At 43.4% G+C, this 22,686-nt stretch overlaps 1 protein-coding gene across 5 annotated transcripts in view; it reads left to right on the top strand.

Annotated features, from left to right (window-relative positions):
• LOC120980927 overlaps positions 1-22,686 on the top strand; it is a 94,864-nt gene that overhangs the window by 39,676 nt on the left and 32,502 nt on the right. For all 5 annotated transcript variants that reach the window (XM_040410310.1, XM_040410308.1, XM_040410309.1 and 2 more), the window contains one exon: positions 14,923-15,099. In XM_040410310.1, coding sequence (XP_040266244.1) covers positions 14,923-15,099 — 177 coding nt within the window. The remainder of the gene's footprint in view (positions 1-14,922; positions 15,100-22,686) is intronic.

The following is a 22,686-nucleotide window of genomic DNA, read 5'->3' on the forward strand; positions in this document are numbered from 1 at the left end:
CGGAATACCTTGGGGTGTCTTCTTTCCAAAATGGGGTCACATGTGGGGTAGTTATACTGCCCTGGCATTTTCCAGGGGCCCTAATGTGTGGTAAGTAGGTAAATGACCTGTGAAATCCTAAAGGTGCTCTTTGGAATATGGGCCCCTTTGCCCACCTAGGCTGCAAAAAAGTGTCACACATGTGGTATCGCCGTATTCAGGAGAAGTTGGGGAATGTGTTTTGGGGTGTCATTTTACATATACCCATGCTGGGTGAGAGAAATATCTTGGCAAAAGACAACTTTTCCCATTTTTTTATACAAAGTTGGCATTTGACCAAGATATTTCTCTCACCCAGCATGGGTATATGTAAAATGACACCCCAAAACACATTCCCCAACTTCTCCTGAGTACGGCGATACCAGATGTGTGACACTTTTTTGCAGCCTAGATGCGCAAAGGTGCCCAAATTCCTTTTAGGAGGGCATTTTTAGACATTTGGATACCAGACTTCTTCTCACGCTTTGGGGCCCCTAGAATGCCAGGGCAGTATAAATACCCCACATGTGACCCCATTTTGGAAAGAAGACACCCCAAGGTATTCAATGAGGGGCATGGCGAGTTCATAGAATTTTTTTTTTTTTGGCACAAGTTAGCGGAAATTGATATATATTTTTTTTTTTCTCACAAAGTCTCCCTTTCCGCTAACTTGGGACAAAAATTTCAATCTTTCATGGACTCAATATGCCCCTCACGGAATACCTTGGGGTATCTTCTTGCCGAAATGGGGTCACATGTGGGGTATTTATACTGCCCTGGCATTCTAGGGGCCCTAAAGCGTGAGAAGAAGTCTGGAATATAAATGTCAAAAAAATTTTACGCATTTGGATTCCGTGAGGGGTATGGTGAGTTCATGTGAGATTTAATTTTTTGACACAAGTTAGTGGAATATGAGACTTTGTAAGAAAAAAAAAAAAAATTCCGCTAACTTGGGCCAAAAAAATGTCTGAATGGAGCCTTACAGAGGGGTGATCAATGACAGGGGGGTGATCAATGACAGGGGGGTGATCAGAGAGTCTATATGGGGTGATCACCCCCCTGTCATTGATCACCCCCCTGTAAGGCTCCATTCAGATGTCCGTATGTGTTTTGCGGATCCGATCCATGTATCCGTGGATCCGTAAAAATCATACGGACATCTGAATGCAGCCTGACAGGGGGGGGGTGATCAATGACAGGGGGGGGTGATCAATGACAGGGGGGTGATCAGGGAGTCTATATGGGGTGATCACCCCCCCTGGAAGGCTCCAGGGAGACGCCTGTATGTGTTTTGCGGATCCGATTCATCTATCAGTGGATCCGTAAAAATCATGTGGACATCTGAATGGAGCTTTACAGGGGGTTGATCAATGACAGGGGGGTGATCAGGGAGTCTATATGGGGTGATCACCACAGTCATTGATCACGCCCCTGTAAGGCTCCATTCAGACGTCCGTATGCGTTTTGCGGATCCGATCCATCTATCAGTGGATCCGTAAAAATCATGCGGACATCTGAATGGAGCTTTACAGGGGGTTGATCAATGACAGGGGGGTAATCAATGACAGGGGGGTGATCAGGGAGTCTATATGGGGTGATCAGGGGTGATCAAGGGTGAATAAGGGGTTAATAAGTGACGGGGGGGGTGTAGTGTAGTGGTGCTTGGTGCAACATATTACTGAGCTACCTGTGTCCTCTGGTGGTCGATCCAAACAAAGGGGACCACCAGAGGACCAGGTAGCAGGTATATTAGACGCTGTTATCAAAACAGCGTCTAATATACCTGTTAGGGGTTAAAAAAAATCACATCTCCAGCCTGCCAGCGAACGATCGCCGCTGGCAGGCTGGAGATCCACTCTCTTACCTTCCGTTCCTGTGAGCGCGCGCACCTGTGTGCGCGCGTTCACAGGAAATCTCGGCTCACGCGAGATGACGCCAATCGGCGTTAGTGTGACCTGGGAGCGCCGCAGAAATGACGCCTTTCGGCGTTAGCGTGGCGGGAAGTGGTTAAACTAATAACACACATACCATGTTTTTATTGAACACACCATGTAAACATTCACAGTGCAGGTGGAAAAAGTATGTGAACCCTTGGATTTAATAACTGGTTGAACCTCCTTTGGCAGCAATAACTTCAACCAAACATTTCCTGTAGTTGCAGATCAGACGTGCACAACGGTCAGGAGTAATTCTTGACCATTCCTCTTTACAGAACTGTTTCAGTTCAGCAATATTCTTGGGATGTCTGGTGTGAATCGCTTTCTTGAGGTCATGCCACAGCATCTCAATCGGGTTGAGGTCAGAACTCTGACTGGGCCACTCCAGAAGGCGTATTTTCTTCTGTTTAAGCCATTCTGTTGTTGATTTACTTCTATGCTTTGGGTCGTTGTCCTGTTGCAACACCCATCTCCTGTTGAGCTTCAGCTGGTGGACAGATGGCCTTAAGTTCTCCTGCAAAATGTATTGATAAACTTGGGAATTCATTTTTCCTTCGATGATCGCAATCCATCCAGGCCCTGACGCAGCAAAGCAGCCCCAAACCATGATGCCCCCACCACCATACTTCACAGTTGGGATGAAGTTTTGATGTTGGTGTGCTGTGCCTCTTTCTCCACACAGTGTTGTGTGTTTCTTCCAAACAACTCCACTTTGGTTTCATCTGTCCACAGAATATTTTGGCAGTACTGCTGTGGAACATCCAGGTGCTCTTGTGCAAACTGTAAACGTTCAGCAATGTTTTTTTTTGGATAGCAGTGTCTTCCTCTGTGGTATCCTCCCATGAAATCCATTCTTGTTTAGTGTTTTACGTATCGTAGATTCGTTAACAGGGATGTTAGCATATGCCAGAGACTTTTGTAAGTCTTTAGCTTACACTCTAGGATTCTTCTTCACCTCATTGAGCAGTTTGCGCTGTGCTCTTGCAGTCATCTTTACAGGACAGCCACTCCTAGGGAGAGTAGCAGCAGTGCTGAACTTTCTCCATTTATAGACAATTAGTCTTACCGTGGACTGATTAACAGCAAGGCTTTTGGAGATACTTTTATAACCCTTTCCAGCTTTATGCAATTCAACAATTCTTAATCGTAGGTCTTCTGAGAGCTCTTTTGTGCGAGGCATCATTCACATCAGGCAATGCTTCTTGTGAAAAGCAAACTCAGAACTGGTGTGTGTGTTTTTTTTTTTTATAGGGCAGGGCAGCTGTAACCAACACCTCCAATCTCATCTCATTGATTGGACTCCAGTTGGCTGACACCTCACTCCAATTAGCTCTTGGAGATGTCATTAGGCCAAGGGTTCACATACTTTTTCAACCTGCACTGTGAATGTTTACATGGTGTGTTCAATAAAAACATGGTAACATTTAATTCTTTGTGTGTTATTAGTTTAAGCAGACTGTGATTGTCTATTGTTGTGACTTAGATGAAGATCAGATCACATTTTATGACCAATTTGTGCAGAAATCCATATCATTACAAAGGGTTCACATACTTTTTCTTGCAACTGTATAGTCAGTGATGCTTGAAAGTTTATGAACCCTTCAGAACTTTCTATATTTCTGCATCACTTTCCTAAAAGTGGATAAAGATAACCGAATCAAACAAATAAGTAAAAAATATCAGACATTTATTTATTTAGAAAAATTATCTGATATTACATGTCTGTGAGTGGCAAAAATATGTGAACCATAGCTTTCAGTATTTGGTGTGACCCCCCCCCCCCCCCCCCCCCACCATCCTTTTGCAGCAATAATTGCAGCTAAACATTTACATTACATTTGATTAGTCCTGCACATTGTCTTGGAGGAATTTTAGTCCATTCCTCCGTACAAACTGGCTTAGTTTCTGCAATGTTGGTGGGATTCTTCCCATGAAGGATGTAAAGCGAGCAGTTTCACAGCATTTCTATTGGATTAAGGTCAGGACTTTGACTCTGCCATTCCAAAACCTTAACTTTCTTCTTTAACCACTCTTTGTTTCAACGACTTGTGTGCTCAGGGCCTTTTACTTGCGCATGACCCTCTTGAGATTCAGCTCATGGACAGATATCCTAACATTTTCCTTTAGAATTTGCTGGTATAATTCAGAATTCACCGCTCCATCAATGATGACTCAAATGGAGCAAAACAAGCCCAAACCATTATACTGCCACTACATAGATGGGATGCTGGAATGCAGGGTTTTCCTTTCTCCAAACATTGCTTCTCAGATAAACAAAAAAACTTCTATTTAAGTCTCATCCATCGACAAAACATTGTCCCAATTGCCTTCTGGCTTGGCTAGGTGATCTTTAGCAAACTGCAGACAAGCAGCAATGCTCTTTTTGGAGAGCAGTGTCTTTCTCATTGCAATCCAGCCATGCATACTATTACTGTTCAGCGTCTTCCTTATGGTAGACTCATTAACATTAGCATATGTGAGAAAGGCCTTTAGTTGCTTAGAGGTTACCTTGGGTTCCTTTGTCACCTTGCAGACCAAGGCCTCTTTCACACGGGCGTTGCGGGAAAATGTGCGGGTGCGTTGCGGGAACACCCGCGATTTTTCCGCGCGAGTGCAAAACATTGTAATGCGTTTTGCACTCGCGTGAGAAAAATCACGCATGTTTGGTACCCAAACCCGAACTTCTTCACAGAAGTTCGGGCTTGTGTTAGGTGTTGTGTAGATGTTATTATTTTCCCTTATAACATGGTTATAAGGGAAAATAATAGCATTCTGAATACAGAATGCTTAGTAGGTGATCAATTGAGGGTTAAAAAAATAAATAAAATTAACTCACCTTCTCCTCTTGTTCGCATAGTTCCCAGTCTCTTCTTTACTTCTTTAATGATGAGCTGTGGGCTAAAGGACCTTTGGTGACGTCAGATCACATGCTCCAATCACATGGTCCATCACCGTGGTGATGGACCATGTGATTGGAGCATGTGATCTGACGTCACCACGGGTCCTAGCCAGTAGTTCATCATTAAAGAAGTAAAGAAGAGACCGGGAACTACGCGATCAAGAGGAGAAGGTGAGTTTATTTTTTTTTAACCCTCAATTGATCACCTACTAAGCATTCTGTATTCAGAATGCTATTATTTTCCCTTATAACCATGTTATAAGGGAAAATAATACAGTGAATAGACTGTCACCTAGCAACCATGCGTGAAAATCGCACCGCATCCGCACTTGCTTGCGGATGCTTGCGATTTTCACGCAACCCCATTCACTTCTATGGGGCCTGCGTTGCGTGAAAAACGCAGAATATAGAGCATGCTGCGATTTGCACGTAACGCACAAGTGATGCGTGAAAATCACCGCTCATGTGAACAGCCCCATAGAAATGAATGGGTCGGTATTCAGTGCGGGTGCAATGCGTTCACCTCACGCATCGCATCCGCGCGGAATACTCGCCCGTGTGAAAGGGGCCTAAGGCATACACGTCTTGCTCTTGGCATGTTCTTTATTGGTCAGCTACTCCTGGGGAGAGTAATAATAGTCTTGAATTTCCACCATTTTTACACAATCTGTCTGACTGTGGATTGTTGGAGTCCAAATTCTGTGGAGATGGTTTGGTAACTTTTCCCAGCCTGATGGGTATCAACAACTGTACTCCTGAGATCTTTAAAAATTTCCTTTGTTTGTACCATGATACCCTTCCACAAACTAGTGTTGTAAAGATCAGACTTTGATAGATCCCTGTTCTTTAATTAAAACCGTTCGTCCGCTCACATCTGATTGCCATCCCACTGATTTGAAGACTCCCAAGTCTAATTTCACCTTCAAATTATCTGCTAATCCTAAAGGTTCACAGACATTTGCCACTCACAGACATGCAATACTTGATCATTTTCCTCAATACATAATTGACCAAGTGTAATATTTCTAACTCATTTGGTTATTGCTATCTACCTTTTAGGACTTGTGGGAAAAACTTTTGCGCATCTTATTCCAGCACATTTTTTTTAAATTAAGACAGGTGTAGTGAGCAAGCAGCAGTTTTAGTCTGGCCGAACTAATGATGGAAACGGGCCAGATCCCCACTGGGTCCCATTGTAGTCAATGAGGCCTGTTGGTGCGGCGGAAGTTTTTCGGCTATGCCGGATACGATAAACCCAGTCAGGCTGTTTCTCTGCCAGGACAGCCTACCAGAATATTTTAGTGCTAGTGTGAAACTAGCCTTAGTGCATTATTTTTATGTATTTATAATTTTTTAATTTTTTTATAATTCGCCATAAGAAAATATCTACATAGTAATGAGTAAGTATACACCATTCACATATAAGCAATGGAAGTGAGATTTAAAAAAAATCGCTGCTCAAAGGCAAAGGAGAGATCACAGGTTTGTAATCTTCCTTTTTATAACCCTGAACTCTTATGTCTTTGCAGCTCCTGCTTGACATTGAGTACTGCTGCATTTTTTGTAAGCAGTTTTACTCATATTCTATTGTCCCTAGTTTTTCTGTTTTAAAGGGATTGTCCAGGCTACAGATATTGATGATCTATCCCAAGTCCATGTCCTCAATATTAAATCGATGGGGGGCTGACGCACAGCACCCCTGCCATTTAGCTGTTTCGGGCAGTCGGGGCACTGGATACTATACTCTGTACGGAGTGCGACTGATTGGTGGGGATGCCAAGTGTCAGACCCCCACTAGTCTGATATTGATGACCTTTCCTGAGGAATGAGGACATCTCAAGAACTTAACAATATTCTTTGTCACCTGATGGTTCAACTCGATTTGTATTTCAAGGTGTTTCAGCTAATGAAATAGTAAAGCTTCTACACAATAGCCTATTCCCACAGTGTTTATTACTGTCCTCTTAGCGCTTGATAGCACAGCGGATATGAACCTTGCTCACACAGTTTATGGAGGGAGGGCAATCGAGGCAAATATTGAAACAGTCTGTAACCCTGTGTTCCAATTAACTGATGGGACTGGAACCTAGCATGTAATTAGGCCATTTCCATCCAATAAGACAGCTAGTCCGACCAGTCTACCCAGTACAGAACAATGACTTTATTAAAAATATGCCAACATAAAGCTAAATTAATTACCTTAGAAATGTCAGCTATGATAAGCATTGCCAGAGTGTGAATCCTTAGTTTACAAATGAAAGTCCAACTTATGAAGGCAAACAAAAAAAAAAATCCCACAAGCGAGGAACATCGAGGAGTCGGACGCCTTCCAATTCAAAGTAGTGAAAACTATATTTAATTAAATCTCCCCAGCTTTGTTTTCCACAGGGGTTGACTCGGATTGTTGGTGATCTGCCATAGCTTGCTCTGTTTGGCCTCTTTATTAACACAATAGGCAAACACATAAAAATGCTGTTTTATTTGCCAAGTGCTTTTCTAGGTATTTATTCCAATTACCGCTAAGCCCGTCAGTACAATGTGTTGTAACGCTGGATGTGAAGAAGGCAATACAAAATGACTTTACTTTAGATGAACTCTGCTGTAAAGGAACTTTTATAGTAAATAGATATTCATTTATATGGTGGTTTTCATGTTCTTTGATTCTCTACCTCCAAAGGACAATAAGCTCATTTTTGGGACATCAACGAGATGACGAAAGAGAATGCCACACTGTATAGTATACAGTAGATACGTCCTATCACTATGGAATTATTTTGATGTTACACAATGATTCTGTTCACTTGATATTTTTCAAAGCCTTGTAGGAGTTCATTAGATGCTTATTTTGTGAAACATTGACCTTAATTTAAAGAGGACCTTTCATCAGAATAAAACATCTAAACTAACTATACAGACGTGTAGAGCGGCGCCCAGGGATTCCCCTGCACTTACTGTTTTTTTTCTCTCAGGCTATGAGCTGAGCGCTGCGATTGGCCAGCGCTACAGCATAGGAGAAAGAGACGCCGTCAGGTTCCCCTGGGTGGAGCCTAACTATGAAGATACTGGAGGCTTTACAGGGCGAACGGAGCAGCGCCCGGGGATAACAGTAAGTGCAGGGGGATCCCTGGGCAACGCTCTCCATGTCTGTATAGTTAGTTTAGATGTTTTATTCTGGTGAAAGGTCCTCTTTAAACTTCAAAAGAAGTCCATGTATATCTTGAGCGATTGTCTATAAGGAAACTGGGTCAACATCCAGGACCACTGCCAGTAAACTCTAAATCTCCTACCCATCTTGCTTCACCACTCTGGTTAGAAGATAAGGCTAGACCGAGGTGTTTACCAGAGCCGGCAGAGAACATTTGTGACCTCTCAGATTCAGCAGACCTATCAGATCCAGAGAGTAGCAGGAAAGTAAAACAAGCCAGTGTCTATGCCGAAATAGTCAATAGTAGCTAAAACAGACTAGGTTTAACCTAGTCTGTGAAAGCCAGGAGAAACGGTTAAGCTGATCAGTAGTCAAGGAGTTAATCTAGAATCAAGCCGAGGCCAATACACAGGAAAGTCCAACAGAAATGTTGCACTATTCTGAGCTCACAGAACTAACAAGAGCCAGAACAAAATCACAGGCAAAAACAGCAATCGGCACAAAACTTAAATCCCCTGCCTCTGTCTGAGATTAGAAGCCAAGACAGAAACTTGATTGGCTTGGTATCCAGGTTAGAAGATTGGTTGATTAGTCTGGCTTTGGCTAGTCTGCTTAGCAACCCTCCTAGAACAGCCGTGCACTAGGTTGTGGGTAGGTAATTTCCTGACATTGTCATGGAGTGTTGTAAATGGCCCTCAAGGAAGAGAAATCTGGAGACTCATGACAACTTGAGTCATGCATCCCTGCTTATGTCTACAACTGTATGCCCAGTGTTTGTTTAGCTTGATATGTCAGTTCAGGTCAAACTAGAGTGAAGTCTATAGAGTAGGCAGTTCTTTAACAGGAGTACTTTCAGAAATCCATGGCTCAGCGGGGGATAGTGGCAATCTTCCTTTTCAGGCGGCATCTAGGATAATAGGGTTGGGGGTTCTCTCATAAGGACATATGCATTGGTGGCAAGATGCAAATGCTCTTGCGTCAATATAGCCTTAGATGCAGGGTGTAAGATAACCACCATTGGGGAAAAAAAAAAAACATGCTTTCACAATACTTATACTCTGTCATGGGATGTTTATCTTACGTGTCTCTATGTGACAATCCAGTGGTTGTGATGTGAATTGTAGCCTGTCAAAGGTGTTATTAACATGTTGCCATATTGTATTGAATTTGTTTTGTGGTCTTTAACCAAATTCAAGCAGAGGTTAAAATGGTCACTAGATTTTGCTTTGCTGGTGGTATCTAGGATGGTAGGTTTGGGGGCTCTGACGTTAGGCCATGCACATTATGCCATTTGAGTATACTGTATCTGTTACTACAGATATCACATTATTACCTTTCAACAGAGCAGTTTAAAAGTACCTGGTAGCATTGCCGAGTAACCATAACAGAGGTAAACATGAAATTTCCATGAAATACTTTTCATAGTGCAGCTGCCCCATCAAATTCTGTTAACACATAACAAAACCAATATTGTCATGTAATCCAGATGACGCCCCCAGTGCACGGCCTCTGAAAGGTTTCTATGCCCCAGTGTACGTCAAAACTTTCCAGAGACCTAAAACTTCTCTTAGTAGATCCAGCTGAATTTGTTGAGACCTTCCGACAATCTAATGTCCATGAGAACAGTTGTGACGTCATCAGTGCCCACTGTCATCTCCTCTCTTTCAGCAGGCATAGCCGCTGGAGTACTCGTCCTCCCTGCTGCTCAACACTGTGTTCTGCTGCAGGCTGCCCCTGCCTGCTTCCTGCTGCTCGCTCCCTTTTGGACACCTGTATTCTTTCCAGTTCCTAAAGAGCTACTTCTTGTACAGTCCCCATCTAAGGTTGGCATTCCCTGGTGTACATAGGACATCTTCCTTTATGGGAAGGTGCATGAGCTATAGGTTCCTAGCCTCTCTAGTCCTGTAAAGGAGCATTTGTATTGTTCTGCTCTACTATGCTCCACCACTGCCGGTTTACCAGATTGACCCTGTGCTGCCTGTCCTGATCTCTGCCTGATCACCATATTGACCCTGTGCTGCCTACCATGACCTATAGCCTGAACTCTGTCAGTCCTGAACTTGGCTTGTCCAATGACCTGTCCCCATGGTGCCACGTTTCAGTGTTGAGTGACCCGCCAGGGTCAGCAACCTCTGAATGCAGACTATGCCTAGAGGCAATGTATTGTTGGCCCTTGCAGTGATGTCTAGATCCCAGTAACTGGGGGGAGAAAACCAAGGGTCCACCTTGACAACGCCCTAAGGAGTAGCCTCAAGCCAAATCCTTTCAGTAGGAACAGTGGGTCCAGACCTGTGGTGTTACAACAGGCTCATGATCCCATGACAGGAGCAGAGGTCAAACTGGTTGAATGGAAAAGGTGTATTTTAACCTTAAATTTGACTCTTTCTTGGGTGAAGTTGCATGGGAGATTGTAGATGACAACTTGTCAATTGGCAAGAAGCAATAGGTCCTAGACCTTCTCAGAGGTGCCATTTTATTACGGTCCACATAAAGCTCCTCAGATATGCGGCCGTATCCTTCACTGTACAGAGTAAATCTGCCGTGTCCTGCTCTGGGGCAGTAATCCCCTCTCTTGCCATTACTACCACTACAAATGTCTCCTGAACTTCTGCTCCTAGAGTTCTTTTCCAGGCCTCCCCATAGGCATGTAATCCATACCACTTGATGATTTTCTGAATGGCAGGTGATGCTCCCAGTCTGAACAGGAGCTTAGAGAACTGCCGGTATCACCTGCTGACTGCAGCATCTGTTGCTAAGCAAGAGCCCAAATTTATTTGCAACGCTGCCAGTAAACAAATTCAAAACCCCCATGAATTGGATACTTCTTTAAAGGGATTGTCCATGATTAGAAAAAAATTGCCTGCTTTCTTCTAAAAAATACTACCAACCCTGTCCATGGGTTGTGTCTGGTATTGCAGCTCATCCCCATTAGGGTCATTGGGGACAAACTTCAGTACCATACACAACCTGTGGACAGGGGTGGCGCTGCTTTTAGAAGAAAACGGCCATGTTTTTCTAATCCTGGACAACCCCTTTAAAACTATTTGTATTGAGCAAAAGAAAACTCAAGCAAATTTGGTTTTATATACTGTTTTGTATTTTACACTATATTACAATATTACAGTGGATATCCTATTTTTTTAGACCACATCTTTATCAATGATTGTTTGTTTTTGCTGTGTTCTCTGAAAGGAGTTGCGGTATCAACTGTTTCTTCCGCAGCAGGTCCTTGAGAATATCTTCTTAACTTGCAGAACTGCTGAAACGGTGATAGAATTGAAGGGTAGGATAATCCCAAGTGTAGATATGAAGGCAGTGAAGTGTTGAGAGCAAAGAAGCAGTAAATGCAGCAGAACAAATCTCTGAGTCTGCCCACGGGAGATATGAGCGGTATAAATGTTATGAGGAGAAGATGCCGCTTTCCTGATCATTTCTACAACAAGATAATGCAATGGAGCTTTAAAATTTAAAGTTTACCGAAAGTGACCCTAGACCCATGATGGCTAACTTCTGGCACTCCAGCTGTGGTGAAACTACGACTCCCAGCATGCTCCATTCATTTCTGTGGAGTTCTGAGAACAACCAAGCAAGTGCACATCTTGGGAGTTGTAGTTTTACCACAGCTGGAGTGCCGGAGGTTAGCCATCACTGCCCTAGACCAATATCCTGTCCTAGAGGCGAAGCCTGTCACAATATATCTTAGCCCTTTAGGTACATTGGAGGAAATTTATCAAAGAACAGCGTTTTATGCCGATCTTTCAAATATTTTACGCTGTTAAAGGATTGGACTAATTTATGATGAGTTGCAGGCAAAATTAAATCTATGGCAGCGCGGCGCTACTGTAGGTTTCTACCTTAAATTTTCTTCAACAAACTGCACAAATAAAGCAAAATCTGCCAGGCTCGCTTGCCATGCCCCCACAACGCCCTCTTTTTGGTAACAGGTTGGGGTGGTATAGAAATGCCCCCAACAAACACGCAGTTTGTGACTTTTTTTATGCACAGGGAGATGAGAAATCTCCCCCATTTGTTCCTTGTTTTTCGTAGTTGAACATGGTGGGGGACATTTATCAAGAGTGACGTTTCTATACGCTGGTCTTGATCCCCCTGTGCCCTGGAATAAGATGTGGCAAATTTATTTAAATACAATTTATTAATATAAATTAGGCACATCTCTGGCACGCTGTGGGACAAACTCAAGTCTACGCAAGCCAGGGGCTGGTGGACACTTAGGCTATAGCTTACGCTTCTGGTGTAAGGTAATCTGGGGACCCATGACAGGCCCCAAACACTCACGGTAAATCCTACCCCCTTTACACACCACTTGAGAAAAGTGGTGAAGAGCCAAAAAAGTCAGAAATGATGGTGCAAATATGGCGTGCACCGTAATTTGTGACTTTTCTATGCCACTAAAAGCAGTTTGTTTCTTTTTTTACGTTTTACATTTCCTTTATTTTGTCTTAATCAAAATACAAGAAGCAAAAATACTAGGGAAACAAATAAAAATGACTTATGATTGACGTTCACAACACATGGTTGGAAAAAAATTATAAATAATAATATATAAAAAAAGGAAGGTCCCCAAGAACAACTATTTACGGGTCACATGATGCCAGCCTGTAAAATTTGCCTCCAAAACCCTAATCTTCCCCATTAAGAGAGGGGATGGGAGAAGGAGAAGAAATGAAAGAGAAGAATAAAAACTCTAAAAGCTTTAATAAATGGTGTCCTTTTTGAAAATCCACCAACGTCCACAGTTTGGATAGTAAGGTAAGCTTCACACAACTAAAATGTAAGTTGTACTTAGGATGGAAGACATGACACGTCTTACATAAAGCAGCGCAATCCCAATTCACTGAAACCAGTAGGCCTTAACAAATCTTGACATTCTGACCCTAATTCAATAAATCTACACCCAATGGAAGGCATAAAGAAGAAATATTTGCATGACAACACAGTTTGGACCTTGAGCCTGTTACTCGGCTTTTTGGAAAACTAAGAACATTCATCCCATGTGAGGACAGGTTCTCCTTCTCCTCTGTGAAATCCAGCAAGAAAACTCTTGTGTTTCTTGTCTGATAAAGGCCAGAACTTATTGTCTGTGTGGCCTACAACATCTAGTAAAGAACTTTTATATCAGAAAAAGAACATATTTTTGTAAATGGGAATATCTGGATTTAAGAATGTATGGGTTTTCAGTTGTTGAATATGTGACTTGCATATATCACAATTGCACAATATGCGATTCTTCATGTAGATATGATGCTGACAAACCTCACCACATCTATCTGACCCTATGATGTCAGATAGGTGTGGGTCCCACCTCTGTGAGAGATTGCATTTTTTTTTTTTTTTTTTAAACCCCGTCTAAGCTCTTTGCCTCAAATTTTCCCACTTAAGGACCATTCCTACACTCCCTGTCCATCGTATTTCAAATTTAAATTTTTACTTTTTAAATAACTCAAATGAGTTTTGGTGGCTGCTGGGCATGATTACTAGGCCTGAGCGAATCGACCTTCAAATTATAGATCCAAAGTCAATTCGTTCAAATGTGTGTTGGCGAGTAATGGTAGTGAGAGTCAATATGGTAGTATAGCATTCCAGGTGTTGGTGCATGCAACTGAAGGTGACAGCAAAATGCAAATACATGCACCCACAGTAGTTGTCACAGTTCAGATGATGCATGGACCTGCAGATCTTACACAGGTTGCAGTTTCCACAATTCTCACAGTTCTACAAACTGCAAAGGTGGTAAACAGGCCTAGATGTTTCCTCTCTGCATCTATCTTGCAGTATCTGTGCTTTCACTCTCTGATTCAGCCACAGGGGTTCAATATGTCTTGCAGTTTTCTGCACTACACACTTTCTCTGTACAACCATGCCCCCCCCCCACCCTTCCCGGAGAGGCTTTCCCCTGGAGCGGTGCTCCCCCTGCGCGGCGATCGTTTGAGTCGTTTGTTTCTGGTGGTAGCCTTGGTCCCTCCGAAGGATGTGAGGCTATCACAACAAAAGTTCCTGTTGAGCACTGCCTGTGGAAGGTCTCCATAGGAATGTATTAAATGTCCCATAGGCTGCAATAGTAAGTCTGAAAATCGCATGTTCAAGTCCCCTAAGAGGACTTAATAAAAAAAGGTTAAAAAAGGCTTTTAAAAATATTAATTAAAAAAATCAAATCACACCCCTTTACCAGTTTAAGAATAAACAATAATAAAAATAATTTGTCATTGCTGTGTCCCACAATGCGCTAGTAAAATATATATGTATTTATCCCATACGGTGAATGTTGTAACGGAAAATAAATGGTCCAATTTGACATTTTTTTTTAAATCTATTCACCTAAAAAAAATTTTTAATAAAAAGTGATGAAAAAGTCATACACACTCAAAAATGGTATCAATAAAAACTTCAGATCACCCCGCAAAAAAATTAGCCCTCTAAGCTCCGTAGACGTACTTTTTCAGTATTAAAACACAAGAGAAACTTATATGCAAATGCTGTATCACTGTAATCATACTGACCCGGAGAATGAAGTTAACAGGTCAGTTTTACCACTCAAAGAATGCCGTAAAAACAAAACCCATAAAACCATTGCAGAATTGCTTTTTTTTTTCAATTTTACCACATTTGGATTTTTTCTTCAGCTTCCCACTACATTGTATGCCATATTAAATAGGGACATTAGAAAGTGCAACTTGTCCCACAAAAAACAAGCCCCCATAGGCTAAATGAATGGAAAAATAAAAAAGTTATGGCTCCGGGAAGGCAGGGAGAAAAACAAAAAAGAAAAAAACTAAAATTCGTGAGGTCCTAAAGGGGATAAAATCCAACAAAATGTAGTGTTTGTAGAGCCATAACCGCGCGTAAACATATTATTAACACTAACTTTCCATGTGTGTTTTTTTTTTGTTTTTTTGTTTTTTTAGTTTACAGAAGAATATATAAGAAAAATGTCGCAAGGAGTGTGGCCCAAGATCATTATAGTTGCTGACGGATCTTGCGGAGAGTCCAGTTCACTCTTAGGTGTCAACTCTGAATATGTTGTGGAATCGTGTAATGCATATGGAGCCAATGCAGCGTTGGAAAGAACAGATCAGAGGCAGGTAATACATAGTAGTAGGACAGGCTCTGTAAGCCCATGTGATAAGCACTATAGATCTCAATAAAAAAAAAACTCAAGTCAGAAGACACTAGAATAAAATGTTCAGGTATTTTGGTTACTTGGATCCTGGGATTAGTCCAGCCTTGTAATTCTATTATATCAATTTTTATATTGCACTAGATTTTTAGTATAGATTATATTCTATTATAGTTTGTTTAGTGTTGCTGTTGAGGCAACTAGTACACGTATAAGCAGTGATCTTACGAACTATAAATCCAGCCATTAACTTGTTATTTCCTTGATGGCTTCATCAACCTGAAGGAAATCTACCGTTCACGCCTGCAATAAAACAGAAATTTGCATTTTCCTATGCACAACACAATAGACTGGATAGAAGTTCGCCCTCGCCCCACAGAGTACAGAACATCCTGTTCTCCAGAAATTAGACTTATTGCAAGAAACCTTTCCATAATGAGCCCAAATGACTGCAATGCACTTTCCATGCCCCCCTTCCCATATTAATAGGGTAATCCGATTAGGTTTCTGCAGGAATCATCATTGTCCATTATTTCCTTCATGGTAAATCTAGATATTAGAAGAAGGGATTTTTTTAAAAAGGTTTGCTCATGCATGGTGTAAGCACAGATATACCATAAGTACTTGATAGGTGGGCGTTTCCTGACCCCTGTTACACTAAATGGGGTGGCCACGTCCAACTGCAGACTAAATGAATAGATGCCTGCATTGAAGAATAGGTTCAGGGTAGTGGCCTGTTCACCATGGAGGCTGATCACTCCACTGCTATAGGGCCCGTAGTGAAAAGTATCCCAGAGAAGAATTTCTACTGCTTTATGACATAGATGCAAAGCATTTCTTTCTTCTGCCACCACTAGGGGGAGCTAAAAGAAAATACATTTTACAGATTCCATCGAGCTTAATGGTAACTGTATCAATTCATATGAAGCTCCCTGTAGTGATGGCTGTATAGGGGAGTTTTCTCAATACATTAATGCCAGTTGGCTACTATGAATATATTGCTTTTTTTTTTTTTCTTTTTGAAAAATGTATAAAGCAATAGATGTTGTGGGTGTGGAACCACTGTGCCAACCAACTGGTTTGGGGTTAGACCTAAGGGCGTTATCCTGTCAGTCCCCTGGTATTCACACTTTAAATTCTTTACAGATATCTGGACTTCCCTACAGGGGAGCCACCAGGATGCTACTGGTATAGTCCCGGCATGGTTGGCAGCTGACCTGTTGGTGTCAGAGACATCAGTGCCAAGGCTTTGAGAGGTCAGGCAATACTTGTAGTCAGGAAACAGGCAGAGGTCAGGGCAGGTGGCCATTTTTGCAAATCCATTAAACTAATCAGTGGGGCAGGGCAGGCAGCGTTCTTGCGAACCTGTGAAACTAATCCGAGGTCAGGGTATGCAGCAATAAGACAATATGGTTAACAGGCTAGATTGGGTCAGTGTCAGTAAACAGGCTGAGGTGGGTATATGAGCAGACAAATAGAACAAAGCACCTTCACTAAGGACAAGCAATCTAGGAACCTAAAGCAGTTCCCAGCCATTGACTGGGGAAGACATGGGCCTCCAATATAGCTATAGAAAAAATTATGAAGCACTTATTCCACCTTTTCCAAAGTAGAAGTTGGGTAAAATGGGCAAAGTGGAATAAATTGCTGTACAAATATGTTGGAAGAGGAAATTCATCACCAGGGTATGGATCCTTATTTGTTATGTACTGCACAGTGGGGCATACTGGCACACCTCACACTGTTCATTGCTATAAATATAAAAAATAAAAATGATGATGATCAGTGACTTTAAAATGTTATTGAGACATGTGCCACATGGGTGACATAGTAAGTTTAAACCGGAAGTTGAAGTGGGAAGATCCGGTGGGGCAATGATGGAGCCGTAATCTAGTGGCGGTAATTGGGAAGGTATGATTATATCAAGGGGAGAATAACAGAACTGGATCGCACATCCGCAATGCTATGCTTAGATCTAAATAAACTCGCTTCTCAGTGCTATATTAAGTGTACAACCCCCTATAATGCATGCTGTACAAGATGCATTAGAGTACATTTTGATCAAAAGGCATAAGCCCACTCACCACATCAAGGCAAGTGGGTCTGGCCACTAAGGGATCTGTAAAAAATAAAAAAAATAAAAATAAATCATAAAAGTGAACAACCCCTTTAAAACTTGGCAAACCCCCTTGGTGACTGGTAAAGTACAAGAGGAGGTGTATATCTCATCCAGATTTTTATGGAATGGTGGGTAAGTTGTTAGTGGGACCTGCCTTTCCCTCCCCATTCCAGTACAACATTTTCCCCTAACCCAATGTAAACCCAGGTGTAGCTACTAGGATCAATACTGGGGGAATAAATATAGGGCTGGAAAGCTCATTTAGGGTCAGAGCCTGGAAACTGCATGACCTACTGGCTGTGTCAAGCCTGATCTTCCTGTGTGTCACGTGCCTGGGATCCCGCGAAGGACCTCCGAGACGTCAGGCGAGCAGGAACATCGGAACAGATAGTGGAACAATGGAACTTTATTAAAGAGAACAAGCTCATGACTGGAACAGTGTCACTCCAAGTACACACAAGGAACAACAGGTGAGAACCCACTGCGCCACTGACTGGCAATACTCTAGAGGGGCATGACTAAGCAACACCTGGTATTCACTAGAACTTCAGATGGTGAGGATAGGCTTGGGCCAAGGTAGTTGCCAGGGGCTACTTCAGAGCGTAAACTGAGTCGTTGGCAGCTGGTCTAGACAGACCAGGAGATACCTACGAAGGTACAAATGGTACAGGCAGAGACATACCAGCAACAGGTAGAGCAGAGATGGAAGCAGTTTCCTGCGTCGCAAGCAAAGGGAGCAGCCCCAGGCAGAGCTGAACACAGAAGGCGAATGGGCATACACAAACTTGGGAATTCTCCCTCCGGGAAAACCAGGAACCCCCTTCCGGAGGAACTGCCAGACTGACATGAACAAAACATCAGAAGCAGAAACAACTGCCAGATAGGACACAGAACAGAATCAGATGCAGTTAAAGGGGTATTCTCATGACGCCGTTTAATACTTACCTGCTCCCGGCGCGCTGTCCACTTCCTGGTTTCGGCACTCGGTAGGGGGTGGGCTCCATCTTGATTGATGTCATCTCCCGGCCGGGCCGCGCGCGCGCTGTACTGAACGTGCACGCCGAGACCGCGCATGCGCCCTGGTGACTTCTTCCTGGCAAGTATACTATACTGGCCAGGAAGAAATCACCATAGCGCATGCGCGGTCTCGGCGTGCGCGTTCAGTACAGCGCGCGGCCGGCTGAGAGAAGATAAGAAGTCGTCTGCGCACGTGGGGCCACCGCGATTCCTGAGAAGAGCGGCGGCCGTAACCAGGGGAGACGGAAGACAACAGTCAGGTTAGTATAGGTTTATTTTCTTCTAAGGGGTGGGAATTTGTTAATTAAATATATTTAGAAAAATGATCACTGTTAAATCATTAACAGATTTTAACAGTGATCATTAAGATGATAATACCCCTTTAAGCACTGCTAGACTTGCACATACTGAACAGGTAACAGAAAACATGACAAACGACATAAATGCAGAATCGGGTAAAACCACACCAAAGTGCGCACAGAATGACCCCTAGGATCAGCAGCAATGGGACAACACCCAACAAGCAACACATGGACGGCATACAGACAAAAGCACAAACAATGACCCCCAGCAACCCGCTCACAGGAAGATAAGGTTGCCTAATGAGGGCACCTGGGAGGACACACCCCTGGAAACAACACGGGGAGATTAACCCTTCCAGGTCAGGGAGAACTAGAAACCTCAGAACCCTGCAGTACGGAGCATTGCCCATGGCAACCAGGAACACGGAACCAGAATACAGGAACAGAAATGCAGATACAGACAAAGGAGTACACACGTACACGGGCAGAGTACACACTAGACACCGCAGCCAGCACGCAGCCCCTACTAGCAACCAGCCTACAAACAAACCTGCAGCCAGCCTACACGGCAACACGCGTCACGGTGAACCACACCGTGATACACTGTTTGGCGGTAGTGTCTAGGTGAGCAAAGCCTATGCTTAGTTAGCTCCAGAACGGGCAGGTGTTTTCCTTTATATTTATGTTTCTGTGACTTTGCCCAACGTGACTGCATAACTTTGATTGCCCTTCTATTATTTTGGACGTATAATAAACTATATTCAGACTTTTTAACTCTTGGAAGCCTGTGTCGTGTTATTGCCGAGCCCGCAATGCATACCGATCACTGCACCCTTTTACACTTTTTTTTTGCTGGATGCAGTCCATGTCTTCACGAGCTTCTCCGATAAGATGTAAATGTATAACAAAGTCTAAAATAAACCAATGTAGTATAAAACATAATCTAATATATCAGAATCTATTTTCCTAGTGCAGTATTTCTCATGTCGTCCCTTTTATGGTGAAGCATAAGCGGATGGATGTACCACACATTCTGGTTGTGGGAAGACTGGGCTGTAAAAGTCACTGGTGAGGAGATCCAGTGACCATCGCTATATCGTTGTTTGAATATTATTCCTGTGTAGTCTCCTTTTTTGTCTATACATCCACTAAAGATTTATTAGAAAAATGAAGGGGAATAGCAGTGCATCACAGCTCTCATAACAAACCGTAAATTGCGCAGTATAAACCCATTGCGCCCGCTAATAATAGCAGTGGAGTTAAATGTAAGACACGCCAAGGTGAAAAAGTATGCCGTAGTATGTCCCCTTTATTTTGGGGTGTCGCAGTTGTTTGTTGCAGTAACACAAAGGGATATAGACGGTAATAACACATTCAGGGATGGATGTCTGCAGGAGACCGAATTCATAGCCATAATCTTCTGTCTATGTAACGTAGAGACACGCCCATCTACCTGGGACTTCTGAGCAGAATATGTTTGTAGCTGGTTCCTACACTGCCCTGAATATTATAGGCTTAAGTAAGTCCAAAGTGAGGCAGATCCTTTAGTGATTGGGACCCATCTGCGGAAGCCACCTTGACGGCTGGTAGATGGGCCCGACACGTATGTGCACTAAGAGCTTCCATTATTCATGTATACTCATTTATAGTCGGTATTGTACCACTTTTATCTAGAATGACCCCCATTTCCTAGCTCTATTGTTTGTATATACACTGCTCAAAAAAATAAAGGGAACACAAAAATAACACATCCTAGATCTGAATTAATTAAATATTTTTCTGAAATACTTTGTTCTTTACATAGTTGAATGTGCTGACAACAAAATCACACAAAAATAAAAAAATGGAAATCAAATTTTTTAACCCATGGAGGTCTTGATTTGGAGTCACCCTCAAAATTAAAGTGGAAAAACACACTACAGGCTGATCCAACTTTGATGTAATGTCCTTAAAACAAGTCAAAATGAGGCTCAGTAGTGTGTGTGGCCTCCACGTGCCTGTATGACCTCCCTACAACGCCTGTGCATGCTCCTGATGAGGTGGCGGACGGTCTCCTGAGGGATCTCCTCCCAGACCTAAACTAAAGCATCTGCCAACTCCTGGACAGTCTGTGGTGCAACGTGACGTTGGTGGATAGAGCGAGACATGATGTCCCAGATGTGCTCAATTGGATTCAGGTCTGGGGAACGGGCGGGCCAGTCCATAGCATCAATGCCTTCGTCTTGCAGGAACTGCTGACACACTTCAGCCACATGAGGTCTAGCATTGTCTTGCATTAGGAGGAACCTAGGGCCAACCATATGGTCTCACAAGGGGTCTGAGGATCTCATCTCGGTACCTAATGGCCGTCAGGCTACCTCTGGCGAGCACATGGAGGGCTGTGCGGCCCTCCAAAGAAATGCCACCCCACACCATTACTGACCCAATGCCAAACCGGTCATGCTGGAGGATGTTGCAGGCAGCAGAACGTTCTCCACGGCGTCTCCAGACTCTGTCACATCTGTCACGTGCTCAGTGTGAACCTGCTTTCATCTGTGAAGAGCACAGGGCACCAATGGCGAATTTGCCAATCTTTGTGTTCTCTGGCAAATGCCAAACGACCTGCACGGTGTTGGGCTGTAAGCACAACCCCCACCTGTGGACGTCGGGCCCTCATATCACCCTCATGGAGTCTGTTTCTGACCATTTGAGCAGACACATGCACATTTGTGGCCTGCTGGAGGTCATTTTGCAGGGCTCTGGCAGTGCTCCTCCTGTTCCTCCTTGCACAAAGGCAGAGGTAGCGGTCCTGCTGCTGGGTTGTTGCCCTCCTACGGCCTCCTCCACGTCTCCTGATGTACTGGCCTGTCTCCTGGTAGCGCCTCCATGCTTTGGACACTACGCTGACAGACACAGCAAACCTTCTTGCCACAGCTCGCATTGATGTGCCATCCTGGATAAGCTGCACTACCTGAGCCACTTGTGTGGGTTGTAGACTCTGTCTCATGCTACCACTAGAGTGAAAGCACCGCCAGCATTCAAAAGTGACCAAAACATCAGCCAGGAAGCATAGGAACTGAGAAGTGGTCTGTGGTTACCACCTGCAGAACCACTCCTTTATTGGGGGTGTCTTGCTAATTGCCTATAATTTCCACCTGTTGTCTATCCCATTTGCACAACAGCATGTGAAATTGATTGTCACTCAGTGTTGCTTCCTAAGTGGACAGTTTGATTTCACAGAAGTGTGATTGACTTGGAGTTACATTGTGTTGTTTAAGTGTTCCCTTTATTTTTTTGAGCAGTGTATAATGGTGTGCAGCCATTTTGTTTTTGTAATGATGTTTGCCTCATGGATATGCACCTGTGATCCTGAAGGTTTTAGTCTAAATTTTCTCACTAGGATATGCTATCAATGTAAGATGGCAGCCGTGAACAGGAAGAGAGAAGGAAGATGGCACGTGTACACTGCGCAAATCATCTCCTCATCCAGCTGATCGCTGGGGGTGCCGGGTGTTATACCCCTGTCAATCTGATATTGATGACCTATCTTGAGGATAGGTCATCAATAGTAAAAACCTGAAGAAGCCCTTTTAAAGGGGTTCTCCAGGAATTAGGAAAATGAAAATACTTTAAATATTACTTTATTATAAATATATTCCCAAATACCTTTCATTAGTTATAATGGCTCGTTTTGACTGTGGAGCAATCCTTAGGAGAAATAAAATGGCCGCTGTCCTATTAGTACACAGAAAACCTGTCCTCTCTGTACTTCATGTCTCCTGATGAACTCCATTCCAACAGAGATTCAGTTAAAGTTCATATAATCTGTATTAACCCCTTAGCGCAGAACGCCATACATGCACGGCGGGGGATGCATTGCCAGAATGCATTCCGCCATACATGCATGGCGGGATGATCGGGCGGGCACCAGAGCGGAGCACGCCAGATCACTGCAGGGGTCTGGCAGTCCTTGGTAGCCGGACCCCTGCTGTATCCGCCCGCATCGCTGTTCACAGCAATGCCAGCGGATTAACCCCTTCTATGCCACGGTCTGCACTGACCGCGACATAGAAGTGGTTTGCGGCAGGTGAGTGATCGCATCGAGTCCCTGCGCTGCTGTGGCGGCGACACAAGG

The sequence above is a fragment of the Bufo bufo genome, chromosome 10 (assembly GCF_905171765.1).
Source record: "Bufo bufo chromosome 10, aBufBuf1.1, whole genome shotgun sequence".
In the NCBI taxonomy this organism is placed as follows: Eukaryota; Metazoa; Chordata; class Amphibia; order Anura; family Bufonidae; genus Bufo; species Bufo bufo.